The sequence below is a fragment of the Silurus meridionalis genome, chromosome 4 (assembly GCF_014805685.1).
Source record: "Silurus meridionalis isolate SWU-2019-XX chromosome 4, ASM1480568v1, whole genome shotgun sequence".
Taxonomy (NCBI): domain Eukaryota; kingdom Metazoa; phylum Chordata; class Actinopteri; order Siluriformes; family Siluridae; genus Silurus; species Silurus meridionalis.
Window position 1 is genome coordinate 39,364,210 of NC_060887.1, and position 18,382 is coordinate 39,382,591.

The window sequence follows — 18,382 nt, forward strand, 5'->3', positions numbered from 1 at the left end:
TCGAAGAAAAGAAGTCGACAGCTTCTATGAAAGCAAAGGAGGCTTGGTTATGTTTCAGGGCGGCTTTGCTGCATCTTGCGTGGGGAGTCTTGAATCTGCGCAAGACACAAGGAACTCTTTCAATTGCATGGAGTTCCGAATCAAGTCTGAGAGAAGAAACACAGCCAGAAGAGGAGATGTAAAATTACAGGCAAATGTTTAAAAAAAGGAGAAAAAATGGATCATGTTGATGATTGTGTTAGTCTCCTCTAGACCAGTGGTACCCAACCCCTGGGCCGTGAACCGGCACCGGTCCATGGGTCAATTGGTACTGTGCCGCACAGAAAGAATACGTAAAATTTCTTTCGGCTTCTCCCATTAGGGGTCGCCACAGCGGATCATTTATATTCATGATCCGCATGTTTGATTTGGCATGTTTTTACGCTGGATGCCCTTCCCAACGCAACCCTCCCCATTTATCCGGGCTTGGGGCCGGCATTAAGAGTGCACTGGCTTGTGCAACCCTAATGGCTGGGGTTGGTTCTCTGACCGGGAATCAAACCCAGGCCGCAGCAGTAAGAGCGCCGCATCCTAACCACTAGACCTCTGTCTATGACTCACTCTTAATGCATGTGAAGATGCCTCGGTCACATGTCTTACCTACATCCGCTACCTTCTTAAATGGGCTGCTCCGGCCCCTAACGCATAATACATTACCGCTAAATTCAAACACCCCCAAGTCCGTGAAAATATTGTCTGACATTAATCCGGTCTGTGGTGCAAAAAAGGTTGGGGACCACTGCTCTAAACAATAAATGATGTTCCAATCTAAATTTTGTTATATATACATTGGTGAGCCACAATGCTTTACAAAGAATGTTTTTTGGACAAGCAGATCTGGGGTTTTGTGAAAACAAATGAGTCTTGGTTAAGTTTCAGGGATACTACCAACAAATTCACCACAGTCTGTATAGAATAATTCTCCAGAGCTACTCTTAGCACCCTGACATTGATTATATTCCAATTGCAACACACCCCTGAGTGTTCTATTCCACAGCACTTTTTCAATAATGTTCTAGAACTAAAGAAGGACTTGTTGTTTAATATTATGGCACAAGGAGCAAATCAGTTCCTGTTCTCATTGACCCTGACCAGTTAGTCCCCTCCCATGCCTCATAACAACCCACTTTCTGTTACTAGTAAATGGTGTTAGCATTATATCAGTAAAGTATTGCCACGTTTGCGTGTTCTAGGTGGTGTTATTCTGCTCAAGATGTATTTGTGACCTTTTGCTGGACTGTTTCGACTACTGAACTTTGACTTTCGGATTATCCCTGCCTGAATTTGACATTTTGGATGATTCCTGTGTATGACCTTACGATTTTTTTTGGTTTTCACATAAGTCTTCGTGCCGGTCCTGAGATTGGATCAATACAAGAAGCCTGTCTTTTTTTGTTTTGTTTTTGTAATAAAGAAAATCTAGATGGTCAGATTCTTGAGTGGCCACAAATTTGCAGAGTTGAAGCTTTAGCTTTGGCTAATTCAAAACACTGACACTGGAAACTCCTTCCATAGCTGTCTCCCAACAGATTTTTAACCCATTTGTGGATCATCCACCATGCAGGTCCCTGAGGCTGAGGTGTTACTTCAAAAGCCAGAGCATGTTTAAACCTTCCTGTTATTAACTTCTGCGGTTCTGCATTGGCCCATTTGGTTTCTGTCAGTAGAAGTACATCAGTAGTAGTATTTTATAATCAGTGTGAGATGTAATTGGGACCCAGTGTAGACGATTAAAACAGGGCTGATGTGGTCATATTTCCTAGATCTAGTGAGGACTCTTGCTGCATTCTGAACTAACTGAAGCTTATTTCTGCACTTACCCTGACACCCAGACAGTAAAGCATTACAGTAGTCTAATCTAGATGTATCAAAAGCATCAACTAGTTTTTCTGCATCCTCTAAAGACATCATATTTCTAATTTTAGCAATATTTCTAAGGTGAAATAAGTCAAGAAGTGGTAGCTTCGATTTATAATTTTGGACTTCTGACTGAATGGTTGTGAGGTCAAATCTCTACAACACCAAGCTGCACCTGCAGGGCTCTTGAACGAGGCCCTCACCTGCTCAATTGTATGAAGAAGAATTTAAAACAGTCTGAATAAGGGTGGCCACTGATTTACTTACGGCATGTCTGCCATTATATCAAGAGAAACTCCACTCCTTCAGGTCCACACTTCCACCTACATATCTAAGAGTTTGTGAAACTAGGCTGCAATTCTACAGTTGTTGTAAGTGCTCAGGGTCAGATGGTGTAAAACAACTCTAGGCTGCTAGGAAATACACTTCACATGCACATGTATTTTATTTTTCATTTTCTGTATATTATAGCTCTGAATACTACCGACTTTCTCAACCAGTGGAAGATCACATTCATAAGATCACATTCAAGTTCTAATGAAAGACATCTCACTGACCTGTAGTTTTAAAAGCTCATCTATTGATGGAAAAACATCCATCTTTGGAGGCAAACTGGACAATGCTCTTTGGAGCATTGCAGACAGTATTACTATTAGTATTAGACAATGTCACAGATTTCCTGGGAATAATGATCTGTGAAGATGCTGAGATGAAGTTAGAAAGTAGTCGACTGTATGTAAAAAACATTTCCATTTCAGATTTGGTGAAATATTTCCACAACATGGGTGTTAAAGTATATGGAAATGTTAAAGTATATTATTTCAAGGTAACCAGTATCTCTGCTAAAACAAACATTTCAAATAAAAGAAATCTGCTTTGGTTGAGTGTTTTGTATAAGAACAATAGTTTCATTTTGTTCTGATTTTCAGGTTCCTCTGGAGTTTCTGTCATTTTTTGCGGTTGTAGATCATAATGTTTTGTGTCTGTGTCCCTCTGTAGGTACGGAGCTCCTGTATCGCACTCGCGAAGGCGATGTGGTCAAGTTTAACATGGAGACGAACGAAAGCACAGTGCTGGTGCCCAACAGGAAGTTTGTAAGTCTTTCTTTCTATAGATTGTATATATATACAGTATTTATATATATATATATATATATATATATATATATATATATATATATATATATATATTAGGGCTGTCAGAATGAACGTTAACACAAGTTCATTTTAACGGCTCTAATTTGAATTTTATGTAGGTACGATTAACACAGAGCGCATTTCTGTTGACCAAATGAAGTCTACACTATATGGACAAAAGGTTGTGGACACCACAGTATAAAATTGATATGGGCTTCTTTTTGAACATCCAATTCCACGTTTGCTGTTATAATAAGCTCCACTTTTCTCAGGAGATGTTCCACAAGATTTTTGTGGAAATTTGAGCTTATTTAGCTTCCAGGGTGTTAGTAAAGTAAGGTACTGATGGATGTGAGGTGAGTGCAGTCTGCAGGTGATCTTTTACTCTAATCCATGTAACGTAGATCTTCATGGGGCCGGCTTTGTGCACAGGGTTTGCATTGTCATATCGGAACAGGTTTTTGTCTCCTAGTTCAAGTGACCGGGAAATTTTCTGCTAATACATGGCATGTTATTTAATTGTGTGCCTCCAAAAGTTTGGGGAAGAAGCAAAAACGGCTGGTGTCCCAATACTTTTGGCATACCATGTATGTAGAAGTATTCAGAGTCGGGTTCTGCAACTGCTCGGGTTTTTTCCAGCTTTTCATTTTCGATATGTCGGTTATTAAACTGATTATATTTTTATATGAAGAAACTCCTGGGATAGAAAATGCAGACTTAACAAAAGTAGGCTGTAATATGTAATAAGTAAGAAGAAACGATAAGAAAAAAATAAATAAATAAAAATAAGACGATATTTAAATTCAGCAATAACAATGAGTCCATTGTGTTGCCTGTATATTTCCGCAATTAACATTACTAAGTATTTGTAATTAATCACTGCAGGTCAGCGCCGATTTTACAATAAGGCTTCCACTGATGATGTCGTGGCTGTGACTCCGCCTCTGTGTCTCTCAGTCTAGACTTTGGAATCAAAAACGTCTGTCATTTCTTCTTTATTTCTACTGTACAGGAAATGTATAAGGCCAGTGACTATGAGCTTTCTCCAGACATGAAGCATGTGGTGCTTGCTTACAACGTGCAGCCGGTAAGACACACACACACACACACACACACACACACACTGTTCAGGGACCGAAGGGGTTAGAGGGGAAAATGTGTGAACTAGTTTCTTATTCCATGTCCGTCGCAACATCGCCTTGATGGATGACAGCTCTGTCCCCTAACTGTCATTACACACACACACACACACACACACACACATACTTGTCCTTCACAGAGGATTTTCCTTCGTGCTCTTTGTCTTCTTGTTTACCTTTCAGTCCTAGTGACCCTCTCTTGTCTAGTCTTCTCTTCTCACTCTATTTCATGTGTGTGTGTGTTGTGTGTGTGTGTTTGTAAGTTATAGAAGAAACAAGCAAATGCATGTCCAGCATGCTAATGTGCAGCAAATCACATTTCTTCGATATGACATGGGTTGGTGGTGTGTACGTTTCCCAGCATGCATTGCGGTGTCTCCGTCAAGGCTGAAATCACTGCACAACAATGGTTTTGCTGCTTGAACACTGTTGGGGGTTCCTTATAAATTATTGGTTGCTGATCACGAAAATCACATCCAAATTTGCGGTTTCATTGCAGTCTTTAGTTTTGTCTTTTTTTTTATTTATTCTATTTGTGTACTAAATGTTCGTTTCTGTAAGAACCCTATGAACAATGTTTTGTGTAGTCTGGGCATGTCCAGGCATGAACTCAGGCCAGTTTGGAAGCTGTTCTGTCGAAGTATGCAGCCCGGGCATGCCAGAGCAGGCCGTAACCAGCGTGACCGTGTCTCAGCAGGCTATAAAAGTGGTTTGCATACACAGATGCTGCTTATCGAAAAAAAATATAGACCTTATAGTGTATACGTTTAGTTTCAGAATATAGCATTGACTCATTAGCACTGTAACAAGTCATTTAGATGTTCTAAATTTACAGGACGATTGGTGTCGGTCGATACGTCTCGTCAGTGTCGGAACAGCCGCTATGCATTCTGCTATATTTGTGGCGAGTATACACTTGATAATCAGAGACGCTCAATGACTGCTCTTGTGAAGAACGCATATCATCTGTACTTCGGCTGTAAAATTGGTGATCAAGACAAGGAATGGGCGCCTCACATTTGCTGTCTGTCTAAAAAAGTTCGGCTCAGAGGCACTCGAAAGACAATGCCGTTAGCGTCCCTATGGTATGGCGAGAACAGAAAGACCATGTGACGGACTGTTACCTCTGTTTGACTAATGTGTCAGGTTTCTCTGCCAAAAGCAAGAAGTCAAGACAATTTTCTTGGCAATTACAGAGCCCCACATTACATTCATCTGGTAGACACACTTCTCAAAGCTTAACAAAACAATGAAATGCAACGTCACTCAAGATTCATTTCCTGCACTCACACTTGGACTTCTTCCCTGTAAAGGTTTCACCAGGACATTGCTACAATGAAAAACGATATCAGGGCAACTTGAATCCACCAATGTTTGCTGACTACGTTGGACGTTTCAACATGATGCAAAAAAAATTGAATACAAACGAAATTCAGGAGCAAAACACTTTTTATTATGTTGAACTTAATAGCGTATTAGAAACACAAAACACTATAAACACGATTAAATAGGTTATTGCAGGTAAACAGTTAATTGTCTATTTCTCAGAATTCCCACGTGATGCAGCAAAAACCAAAACTATATATGTGCACTGATAGGTACCAAATACCAATAAGCGAAAACTTTTCAAGAAGCAAAATTCGAAGAAAAAAAAAATTATGTTGTGCAGTGTAATACAGAGAGAGGTGGGAGATAATGATAACTGTCCTAAAGATTCTGCTAAAGGTTTTTTAACAGGATGAGACCAAGCAAAACCATCCGCCTGCATCAACCGATCTTCAACCAACCGCTCAACCCAATGCTTTAAACACCAACCCATCTGTTAAATGATATACCATACACCTGATACACCCCTCACCAATCAACTGAAAAATCTACCATCTCATCCACCCAGCCATTATCTACCAGCCCCCTTTAACCACACAACCCTTATCTACCAGCCCCCCTCAACCACCTAGCCATGATCTTCCAGCCCACTTAAGCACCCAGCCATTATATATCAACTCACTCAACCACCCACCCATTTTCTACCACCCCACTCAACTACCCAACCTAAGCCTGATCCAACAGCCCACTAAACCACCTATCTCTGAACTACATTCCAAAGATCTACTAAGCAACGAACCTCTCACCATCCACCTACCTCTGACCTAACAGTCCATTCACCCAAACCCACCACTGACCGACCAAATCTTCCTTAATCACATGTCCTGAAATACTAATGGTTCTTTAACAGGAAGCAAACACGCAAAACTATCACCACCCTGCATTAGCCAACTATTCATCAAGCCTGTGACTGCTCAACCCACTTATCCAACCAAACCCCCAACTTATCTATTAGATGATATACCAAGTCAATCTCCCACAGAAAGATTAACTATACTTACCTCTCATCAATTAACCACCTGAAGGATCACCCCACTTAACAACCCAACCACAATCTACCAACCCGATCTACCAACCCATTTTCCCACTCAGCCATGATCTACCAAACCATTCATCTACCCACCTGATCTTTCAACCTAAACCTTAACTGCCAAGCCACTCAACCACCCAGCCATGATCTACCATACCCACTCAGCCACTGATCAATGAGCCAGATCATTTATCAATCAAATTACCCCTTACAACCACCACCACCACTCCCCCACAAAAGGATCAAACACACTCACCAACTGATCAACCTGGCTGACCCCACCTACCTCAATCAACCAACCAATCATCACAGCTAGTGAGCTCTCTTGGAGCTGCTAGAAGAGCCAACTAAGACTTTCTTTTGCTTTTGCAGATATATCAGCACTCCTTCACTGCATACTACATCATATGTAGTTTGGAGTCTCCGTAAGTACAAACACACCCAAAACAACACACACACTGGATTATGCTCAAATGGCTTAAAAACATGTGCAATTGTTTGCTGCAAGCAGATGTTTATTTACTAATAATGGAAGGGGTCTGGTGTATGATGTGTCAAATGTTCTTCACACCATCTTGTCTTTGAGTGTTTTATTAAAACAGGAGCACGCACTGTGAATAATCATTTTATAAGTCCCTGTCAGAGGATGACCAGCGATCAAAATCAGCATGTATGTGTGGGTTCTTCACAGGGAAACATGGATTCTGAATCCTCCAGAGGTGCGGAACGCTCCTCTTCAATATGCAGGATGGGGACCACGTGGCCAGCAGCTGGTGAGACCAAAACCTCTAAACTTTCCTTTATACTCTAGATTCACACCAATTAAATAATAAACCCCTGTAAAGACAGGCTTACTCATGTCCCGTGGTTTAAAAGATTCCACTCCAGGGGACCTTGTATGTTTAAAACATGCAACTCCTGTTTCCAAAACACAATAATATCTCCACCTTAGTAGGTAAAAAAACTGTGTGCCCCCCACAGCCACAGCTACTTAAAGAGACAGTACCACTTAATAGTAAGAGCAAATATTCCAGCCCAACGTATATAACATTATTACCTTAATAGTACACCTAAATTCCAATAAGCACAAACAATCCCAACCCAAACACCCACAGTGTCTAGCAAGAAATCATGTAGCTCACGAAAGCCCCATTAGTCTTCATCACACATCTACATACACATGTAGACTTTGTCAAAGATGATCCCTTACCTGCGGAAAGCATGTCGATCTGCATTGCTAGTGTAAACCATGTGCATTTTGATTTATGTTGTGTCTCCACCCAGTCTCATCATTGGTCCCTTGTCATTTACATTTGCGGCATTTGACAGGCGCTTTTTCCAGAGCGATTTACATTTATTTTATTAATACAACTGAATATCTGTGTGATTAAGGCGTTGCTCAGGGGCCCAGGAATCATATCTTTGTTTGGCTGGGACTTGAACTCATGACCCCCAGTTTCAAAGTCCAAAGGCTTAACCACTAAAGTATCGCCTCTCCATGCCACCACCTTCCTACGCTACCACAATTCCATTTTTCTAATGTCTCCACCTCTGTCTCATCACTATTCCTTGTGTTTTCGAATTGTTCCAGATGCTGGTGATATCCAAAATATTCTAAAATTTGTGAGAGAAAATCAAAAGATTTTGAGAAATGGCAGAGTTTGAGTTCCAGAGTGGTGCACCTGAAGTTGTGATTCCTTCTTTCCTAACAATTCCATAGCCTTCCATGGGAGCAGTGATAGATGATGGAGGGAGCATGGTGCAGTAATAGAGGATGGAGAGTGTGATGCAGTGGTAGAGGATAGAGGGATCAGTGGAGCAGTGATAGATGATGGAGGGATCAGTGGAGCAGTAATAGATGATAGAGGGATCAGTGGAGCAGTGATAGATGATGGAGGGATCAGTGGAGCAGTGATAGATGATGGAGGGATCAGTGGAGCAGTGATAGATGATGGAGGGATCAGTGGAGTAGTGATAGATGATGGAGGGATCAGTGGAGCAGCTGAGAGAGAGTTTATAGATCAGTAGAAAAACCAAAAGCCACCTGTATGTAGTCAATATTTTATACTAAAAGAGTTCTGTTTACAGCTTGGAAGAAGTGACACATGGAGTTTGAGAGGAGATTGGTATAACAGAAAGGTATAACAGAAAGGACTTGAGGACACTAAATGATAAATAAGGAGTGATAATACACCAGAGCTCATGTGGAGTGCATTGACCCTGTTATTAAGAGCTCGCAGTTAGCACAGTTAGCACAGTTAGCGCAGTTAGCACAGTTGGCACATTCCTTGGAGCGTTCAGTTGCAATGTGGTTGAACATAAGCAGCAGGTGGAAAAGATTCAGTTGGCCAACTTCTTGTTTCTCAGAGGAAGTGCATGTTAGCTTTCATCCTCCAGCTGCTAGCTGTCATGGGAGAGAGGAGGGCTGGCTGCTGGGTAGGACTTGGGTGAAAATTGGGGAAATATGAAGAAGTTGAACAATTAAATGATAATTAAGGATTGTTTCTCAGTGAAGCGGAGAAGAGCTTCTCATTAGTGTCCCATCGGCATCTCATTAAACACGAAACATATGAACATTTTCGACAGATAAAACTGCACCATCATAGCTGGGTTATGCAGAGAGGTGGACTTTCTGCATATTGAAACTTCTCAGGAGATTTATGGAATGCTTGAATGTCACCCCTACCCTCATTAAGTGAAAACACAACAGTGTCTATGTGGTCGTAACCTCATGTGGATCTTCATGTAAGATAAGAGAAAAAAGATTTTACTTGTCACACATACATAATAGCTCAAGGATACAGTTCTGAGAGTTCTGGATCCAGAATTATCTCTGTGGATCTGAGATGGTTTGTGACGGTCATTAATGCTCCTCAGATGGCAGAGCCAAAACCCTTTCAGCATGGTAATGAAGATATGCTGTATATCATTTGGAATGGAAGATCTCCTGCTAAAAAACTCCAACCTTATTGGGATGAATGTGAATGCTGACTGCACCCCAGGCCTCCTCACCTCATCTACATCAGTACCTCACTTTATTAACACCATAATGGCTAAATGAATCTCCACAAATCTCCCTAAAATCCAGTGAAACATCTTCCCAGAAGAGTGGAGCTCATTATTACAGGGGGCTAAAGGTGGAATGTGTTGGGTTTTTTTGGGCTTTTTACCTCACATTTCTACCTTTTGTAGCTCCACGTTCAAAACCTCATCCATTATTCCACTTTTCCTATTTAAAACCAGAACTTATTAACTCCATGTTTCTGTTGTTCCTTTTTAGATTTTCATATTCGAGAATAACATCTTCTACCGAGCCACCGTGGAGAGCCGAATCATCCGCCTGGTTTCCACCGGCAAAGAGGGTGTGATATTCAACGGCCTCAGTGATTGGCTGTATGAGGGTAAACAAGTCACTGTAATCTTATTTAAATATCTTATACAACTGTTCTTACTGCAAAACACCATTTCTGAGGTAAATATTTATAATTGTACCTCAGTTAGCATTAGCATACAGGGTCTCATACCAAACAAAAAACCCTGAATTAATTAGTATCCGTCTACAGAGAGGTGTTCAGTCAGGTATACTGTAAATGTGTGGATTTAGCCTGCTATAATACCATTACTTGGAGAAGATTATTCGATTTCATTCAATTCAATTTGATTCAATTAATTTTGATTCATTTAAATTTTATTCGATTCAATTCAATTTGATTTCAATTAAGTTGTATGTGTATTTTGCTTTTACCAGTGGACATTGTCTTAAAGCAGCTTTAATCTCCATAAGTGTATTGATAATGAGCCAGAGGAGACAGTGGTGAGGCAAAAACTCCCTGAGACATCATATGGAGAAACCTTGAGAAGAACCAGACTCAAAAGGGAACCCATCCTCATCCCCAACACCGAATGTCCATTCATTACAGTTTCATCATTATAGAGCTGATCTACATTTGATATTCGAGTACAAAACTGTTTGTCGTCATGGTTACTAAATGGCACCGCCAACACTACATGGATACCATCCTTAGAAGTAGCGAGTGTGATTAGAAATTCATGAAAAAGTCGAGTGTCAGGATAAATCAGCAGGTCCGAAGAAAAGAATGGGTCTGGAGGACGGCTACATAATATGGACATAAGAAATGGGACACTCGACTTTTTTTTGTATGTGGTTCTTCCACAAACTGTTAACACAAAACTGGAGACATACATTTGCATTAGATGTTTTTGGATGTGCTAGCATGAAATCTTTCCTTCACTTGAACTAACAAGCTGGGATACGGGAGATTTTGAGGCAGTGATTTTGAGGCAAATGGTCTAAAGCTGAGGTTTTCAAGAAATAGGCTCTGAGGCAGGGGTTTTGAGGTACAGGTTTTGAGGAAGATGTACTGAGGCACAGATTATATAGCACAAGTTATTAGGGCAGAGGATCTGAAACACAGGTTGTGACAGAGAGGTGCTGAGGAAGAGATTCCTTGTTCTGAGAAAGCGCGTATAGGGCAAACATTCTTAGACAGAGGTTCTGAGGAAACGGTTCAGAGAAAGAGTTTTTGAGGTACAAATTCTGATGAAGAGGTTCTGGGATACAGATTCTGAGGCAGATGTTCCAAGGTAGAAGACCTAAGACAGAGGTTCTGAGGCAGGGGTTTTAAGGTTCAGGTTGGTGGGCCACAGACTTTGAGCATCTGAGACAGAGGGTCTAAGATAGAACATCTGAGACAGAATTTTTGAGGAACAGGCCCTGATCTACACATTCTGATGAAAAGGTTCTGGTGTAAGGATTCTGAGGCAGAGGTTCTTGGGAAAAGGTTCTGCATGAGGTTCAGTGACTCACTTCTGCCCTCTGTTGGATTTTGAATATTTGTCAAGTAAAAAAAAAATATCTATATACATATATATTCAGTTTATTATTAAATATTAAGTGTGTGTGTGTGTGTGTGTGTGTGTGTGTGTGTGTGAAAGAGAGAGAGAAATGTTAGCTTACACCAGTGTCTTGCATCGCCGCCTTTTTTTTATTCTCCGAGTTTAACTCATCAGATTCAGCCGCACTCATCTGAACAGCAACACGCCTTTCTAAAGAAGAAGAAAAAAAATGGCAAGACATTGAATTATTCATATCATAGCGGCGGCTAAAACAGACGAGGTTTCGGAGACTCGCCGTATGAGAGATCAGCTGTCCAATTAAAGCACAGCAGAGAGAGGAGAGGGTGCTAGGATTTTTTCTTGCACTACCTAATGACACTTCAGTTTAATTCAGTGCAATCAAAGCCTATATATATATATATATATATATATATATATATATATATATATATATATATATATATTAATTTTTTCACGAAGCTCATTTATTCAGTTTAACAAAGATTCTTCTAAATCATTTAGTTCTTCCTCTGAGTTTAATTTCTTTTGTAGCCCAAATAAATTAGTAAAGGCTCAGGTTCCTCTCCTGGGTTAGATTCGCTGTGAGATGACCTTCATTTCTATGGTTACGGCATTAATTCAGATTGTAATTTCTGTCGCTGTAGACACTCGTACATCTGTCAGTTGTACAGACTCGCGGAGAGTCGGAATGAATTGACATTGGAAATAAAAAAAAAAGATTAGACCGAACAGGAGGATGGATTTACTTTGTGTCCGTCAGAGGTCTTGTTTGGCCAAAGGATGCTCCACATTTAGTCTCCATTTGCTCATATAACCCTTACTCTTCTGAGAAGATGCTCCAGTTGATCTTGATGCAGGTGAGGTGAGGAAGCCTGGGGTGCAGTCAGGGTTCACATTTATTCCAAAGGTGTTCAACAGGGTTGGAGCTTCATAGCAGGAGATCTTCTAATTCAACCCCATGTAAAGCAGATCTTCATGGAGCAGGGTTTGTGCACTAACAGCAGATTAATCTCTCTTCCTTCTCACACAGAGGAGATTTTCCAGTCCCACCTGGCCCACTGGTGGTCTCCTGACGGGGCTCGGCTGGCGTACGCCACCATCAACAACACTCTGGTGCCCAAGATGGAGCTGCCCATGTTCACCGGGTCACTGTACCCGACCGGCCGAGAGTACCACTACCCCAAAGTCAGTCTGGCAACATGAAGTGACACACACACACACACACACACACACACATATATATATATATATATATATATATATATATATATATATATATATATATATATATATATATATATATATATATATACAGTCGTCCCTCGATTTATCGCAGTTTGAATCTTGCGTAACTATTTTTGCTTCGTGAATGGACCTGATTTCAGGTTATCATAAGAAACGAGTAGAGTTACAGGAAATCGTAGACTTCCACTTATTTACTGGTTGTAGTGTCCTCTGACGTCAAAAAGGGTGGAGTTAAAGACATATGTCACTACATTTAGCCAATAAAAATAAAGAATGCAGTGACATGTATCTTTAACCCGCAGACTTCAACCAATAAACAAGCAGAGAAACTATGCGTGGGCTACGCTACAGTACTGTACTACTGTACTCACTATAAATGCGATATTTCTACAAACGTACACAAAATTCATCTCGCAATATTCTTGCAAATGTTTTCTGTGTGTGTTTGAAGAGTGATGGAGGATGATTTATGGCTTAAACAAGAACACGTAACTACCACTATGAACAGGGGACAACTATATATATATATATATATATATATATATATATATATATATATATATATACACACATGTTCACCTGTTTCCATAACCAACTGCAGTTATTATTATTATTATTATTATTATTATTATTATTATTACAGATTTATTGGGGGGTGTTATGAATTTTCCTCCACTTTTTCACTTTTTTTTATTATATATTATATAGATGATTGTGTTTTTTTTTCTTTTTCACTTCAGGCTGGAGAGGAGAACCCAGTGATCACACTCTACGTGGTGAACCTAAACGGACCTTTACACACCATTCAGATGAAGAAACCAGAGGACCAGAGGATCGGGTCAGAAACCAGATAATAATAATAATAAAATTAATATTAATAATAATTAAAAAAACTATAATAATCATTTATAAGTATTGGTCTAATATGGATGTATATAGTGTATGGGAAAACACACACACACACACACACACACACACACACACACACACATTTTGGAGATCCAAATCCTTTCCTTCATGACAATACAAACCCTGTACACAATGCCAGCTGCATGAAGATATACTTTCCATGGGTTGGAGTGCAAGATCTCCAGCTCCACCCGTATTGAACACCTATGGAATTAATTGGAACATCACACCAGGCCTCCTCACTTTACATGCATCAGTATCTGACTTTACTAACACTGTTGTAGCTGAGTGGGGATGACAAATCTCCACAGAAATCTAGTGAAACATCTTCCCAGAAGTGGAAACTAAATAGGGAATCATATGTTCAAAAGGAAGCACATGCCAATCTTATAGTCAGCTGTCTGCAGACGATTGTCCATATTGTGCATCTTCGCTATGATTTACAGGGAATATTATATAACGATGGTGAAGTGGGCCACGAGCACCAAGCTGGCGGTGAACTGGCTGAACCGAGCGCAGAACATTTCCATCCTGACCCTGTGTGAAGCCACTACAGGAGTGTGTACCAAGGTGCAGTAAACTCCTCCTGTAAAAAACACACTAAAACCTGCGATGTGATAAATAACCTGCTTACTCTAATGTGACCTGCTATAAGATAAGATCTCTGTGTTTTTGTAGAAACATGAGGATGAGAGTGAGAGCTGGCTGCACAGACAGGTGAGGAGCAGAATACACACTTCACACTCATACAGGTGTTTCATTAAAGATTTAGACTCGTGTACTAGCACATTCAGACTCACCCGTACTGCGTAATTACGCTTCAGACTCACATTTAGTGCATTATTTCCCTTCAGACTCACCCTTACTGCGTAATTATGCTTCAGACTCACCCTTACTGCGTTATTATGCTTCAGACTCACCCTTACTGCGTCATTACGCTTCAGACTCACCCGTACTGCGTCATTACGCTTCAGACTCACACGTACTGCGTCATTACGCTTCAGACTCACACGTACTGCGTCATTACGCTTCAGACTCACCCTTACTGCGTCATTACGCTTCAGACTCACCCTTACTGCGTCATTACGCTTCAGACTCACCCTTACTGCGTCATTACGCTTCAAACTCACCCTTACTGCGTCATTACGCTTCAGACTCACATTTAGTGCATTATTCCCCTTCAGACTCACCCTTACTGCATTATTACACTTCAGACTCACACGTACTGCGTCATTACGCTTCAGACTCACCCTTACTGCGTTATTACACTTCAGACTCACCCGTACTGCGTCATTACGCTTCAGACTCACCCTTACTGCTTTATTACGCTTCAGACTCACATTTACTGCGTCATTACGCTTCAGATTTACCCTTACTGCGTTATTATGCTTCAGACTCACCCTTACTGCGTCATTACGCTTCAGACTCACCCTTAATGCGTTATTACGCTTCTGACTCACCCTTACTGCGTTATTACGCTTCATACTCTCCCTTACTGCGTTATTACGCTTCTGACTCACCCTTACTGCGTCATTACGCTTCAGACTCACCCTTACTGCGTCATTACGCTTCAGACTCACCCGTACTGCGTTATTACGCTTCAGACTCACATTTAGTGCATTATTCCCCTTTAGACTCACCCTTACTGCGTTATTACGCTTCAGACTCACATTTAGTGCATTATTCCCCTTCAGACTCACCCTTACTGCGTTATTACGCTTCAGACTCACATTTAGTGCATTATTCCCCTTTAGACTCACCCTTACTGCGTAATTCCCCTTCAGACTCACCCTTACTGCGTCATTACGCTTCAGACTCACCCGTACTGCGTCATTACGCTTCAGACTCACCCTTACTGCGTCATTACGCTTCAGACTCACCCTTACTGCGTTATTACGCTTCAGACTCACCCTTACTGCGTCATTACGCTTCAAACTCACCCTTACTGCGCATTACGCTTCAGACTCACATTTAGTGCATTATTCCCCTTCAGACTCACCCTTACTGCATTATTACACTTCAGACTCACACGTACTGCGTCATTACGCTTCAGACTCACCCTTACTGCGTTATTACACTTCAGACTCACCCGTACCGCGCCATTACGCTCAGACTCACCCTTACTGCTTTATTACGCTCAGACTCACATTTACCGCGCCATTACGCTCAGATTTACCCTTACTGCGTTATTATGCTTCAGACTCACCCTTACTGCGCCATTACGCTTCAGACTCACCCTTAATGCGTTATTACGCTTCTGACTCACCCTTACTGCGTTATTACGCTCATACTCTCCTTACTGCGTTATTACGCTTCTGACTCACCCTTACTGCGTCATTACGCTTCAGACTCACCCTTACTGCGTCATTACGCTTCAGACTCACCCGTACTGCGTTATTACGCTTCAGACTCACATTTAGTGCATTATTCCCTTTAGACTCACCCTTACTGCGTTATTACGCTCAGACTCACATTTAGTGCATTATTCCCCTTCAGACTCACCCTTACTGCGTTATTACGCTCAGACTCACATTTAGTGCATTATTCCCCTTTAGACTCACCCTTACTGCGTAATTCCCCTTCAGACTCACCCTTACTGCGTCATTACGCTTCAAACTCACCCTTACTGCGTTATTACGCTTCAAACTCACCCTTACTGCGTAATTACGCTTCAAACTCACCCTTACTGCGTAATTACGCTTCAGACTCACCCTTACTGCGTATTACCTTCAGACTCACCCTTACTGCGTCATTACGCTCAGACTCACCCTTACTGCGTAATTACGCTTCAAACTCACCCTTACTGCGTAATTACGCTTCAGACTCACCCTTACTGCGTTATTACCTTCAGACTCACCCTTACTGCGTCATTACGCTTCAGACTCACCCTTAATGTGTTATTACGCTTCAGACTCACCCTTAATGTGTTATTACGCTTCAGACTCACATTTACTGCGTCATTACGTTCAAACTCACCCTTACTGCGTAATTACGCTTCAGACTCACTCTTACTGCGTAATTACGCTTCAGACTCACACAAACATGTCAATGTTTATTTATATTCACACCACTTTTCAGAACAGCAGACGCGAGAGTCTGACCTTTCCTCGCCATGCTGTCTGCATGTGTGTGTGTGTGTGTGTGTGTGTGTGTGTGTGTGTGTGTGTGTGTGTGTGCACGAGTGTGTGTGTGTGTGTGTGCGAGATGACATTTATTTTTCTAGAGGGTTTACCCAACACTGAGTAACTGTGTCCCTGTAGCAGAAGAAGCGTCTCCTGCCCCGACTCTACATCTCGCTCATTTTAAAAACCTCTGTACTTGCGTTGTTTTAACGTTCTTTACGTTCACAGCGGCTCTGAGCTTCACATTATTCCAACCCTCAGATCGTTTATTTAATTTAGTTAGAGTTCAAATCTTCGACCCCTCGGACCCCTGCAGATCAGTGATAAATACAATATGTTGGAATGAAGGCTGAGATCTGAACTGGTTAATTGACTGATTGATTGTTTAAATGACTGATTGATTAATTTAATGATTGGTTAATTGTTTAATTGACAGATTTATTGATTGATCGGATGTTTTGTTGCAGAACGAGGCCCCGTTGTTCTCAAAAGACGGCCTGAAGCTCTTCTTCACACGTGCTATTCCTCAAGGGGGGCGGGGCAAATTCTTCCACATTTCCATGGCGGTATCACAGGTACACATGTACACACACACACACACACACACACACACACACACATACTTTAGGTACCACTTTCCTTGATCTTGTGAGCAGATGATCAATTTGGGGTATAAATCCGTCTCATTTTCCAAATTACACACATAACTGGGGCAACTTAGACAATAAAATGCACGTCAGAATGTTTATTGTGGACGAACAGGACGTAGAAACGGGATGTGAGTGGAATTATGATGTCATGTAATGAGGAATGGGGGTGGATGCAAAAAGCCCCAGGGGTGAGATGTGGGAAGGGAAAATGTAGCTCATGTCACTCAAAAAGCATTTAGAAAAAAAAAAAGCTGTTCTCTATGAGTTGTGTGTGTAAGTGTGTGTAAATGTGTGTGTGTGTAAATGTGTGTGTAAATGTGTGTGTGTGTGTGTGTGTGTGTGTGTAAGTGCGTGTAAATGTGTGTATAAGTGTGTGTAAATGTGTGTGTATGAGTGTGTAGGTGGGTTTAACTGTTCTTGTTTTCATGCCGCAGCCCAACAGCAGCTCAGACACGCTGCAGTCCATCACATCAGGAGACTGGGACGTCACACACATCCTGTCTTACAACGAAGACAAGCAGCTTATGTAAGAGCACACACACACACACACACACACACACACACACACACACACACTTGATTGTTTTCTCCCAGTGTGTGTTATATTATGTGATAATGCAGTGTGTGTTGTGTGTAACAGCTATTTCCTGAGTACAGAGGACGACCCTAAACGCAGACACCTGTACAGGTAACCCTTCTTCCAGCACGTCTACATTAGAGACACGTTTCCTCTATCACACCACCACCACGCCCACGAGTTCTGCTTCCTGATTGGTCAGAATAATTCTGACAAGTTTATATTACCTGTGCAATAGTCTGTCTATCTATCTATCTATCTATCTATCTATCTATCTATCTATCTATCTATCTATCTATCTATCTATTTCTCTATCTATCTATCTATCTATCTATCTATCTATCTATCTATCTATCTATCTATCTGTCTATCTGTCTATCTATTTATCTATCTGTCTGTCTGTCTGTCTGTCTG

At 41.2% G+C, this 18,382-nt stretch overlaps 1 protein-coding gene across 3 annotated transcripts in view; it reads left to right on the forward strand.

Annotated features, from left to right (window-relative positions):
• Positions 1-18,382, forward strand: part of LOC124383990 (dipeptidyl aminopeptidase-like protein 6) — a 221,379-nt gene that overhangs the window by 185,037 nt on the left and 17,960 nt on the right. For all 3 annotated transcript variants that reach the window (XM_046846426.1, XM_046846427.1, XM_046846425.1), the window contains 12 exons: positions 2,896-2,990; positions 4,045-4,119; positions 6,960-7,012; positions 7,279-7,360; positions 9,868-9,988; positions 12,496-12,650; positions 13,451-13,548; positions 14,066-14,189; positions 14,298-14,336; positions 17,209-17,316; positions 17,826-17,917; positions 18,032-18,079. In XM_046846426.1, coding sequence (XP_046702382.1) covers positions 2,896-2,990; positions 4,045-4,119; positions 6,960-7,012; positions 7,279-7,360; positions 9,868-9,988; positions 12,496-12,650; positions 13,451-13,548; positions 14,066-14,189; positions 14,298-14,336; positions 17,209-17,316; positions 17,826-17,917; positions 18,032-18,079 — 1,090 coding nt within the window. The remainder of the gene's footprint in view (positions 1-2,895; positions 2,991-4,044; positions 4,120-6,959; positions 7,013-7,278; positions 7,361-9,867; positions 9,989-12,495; positions 12,651-13,450; positions 13,549-14,065; positions 14,190-14,297; positions 14,337-17,208; positions 17,317-17,825; positions 17,918-18,031; positions 18,080-18,382) is intronic.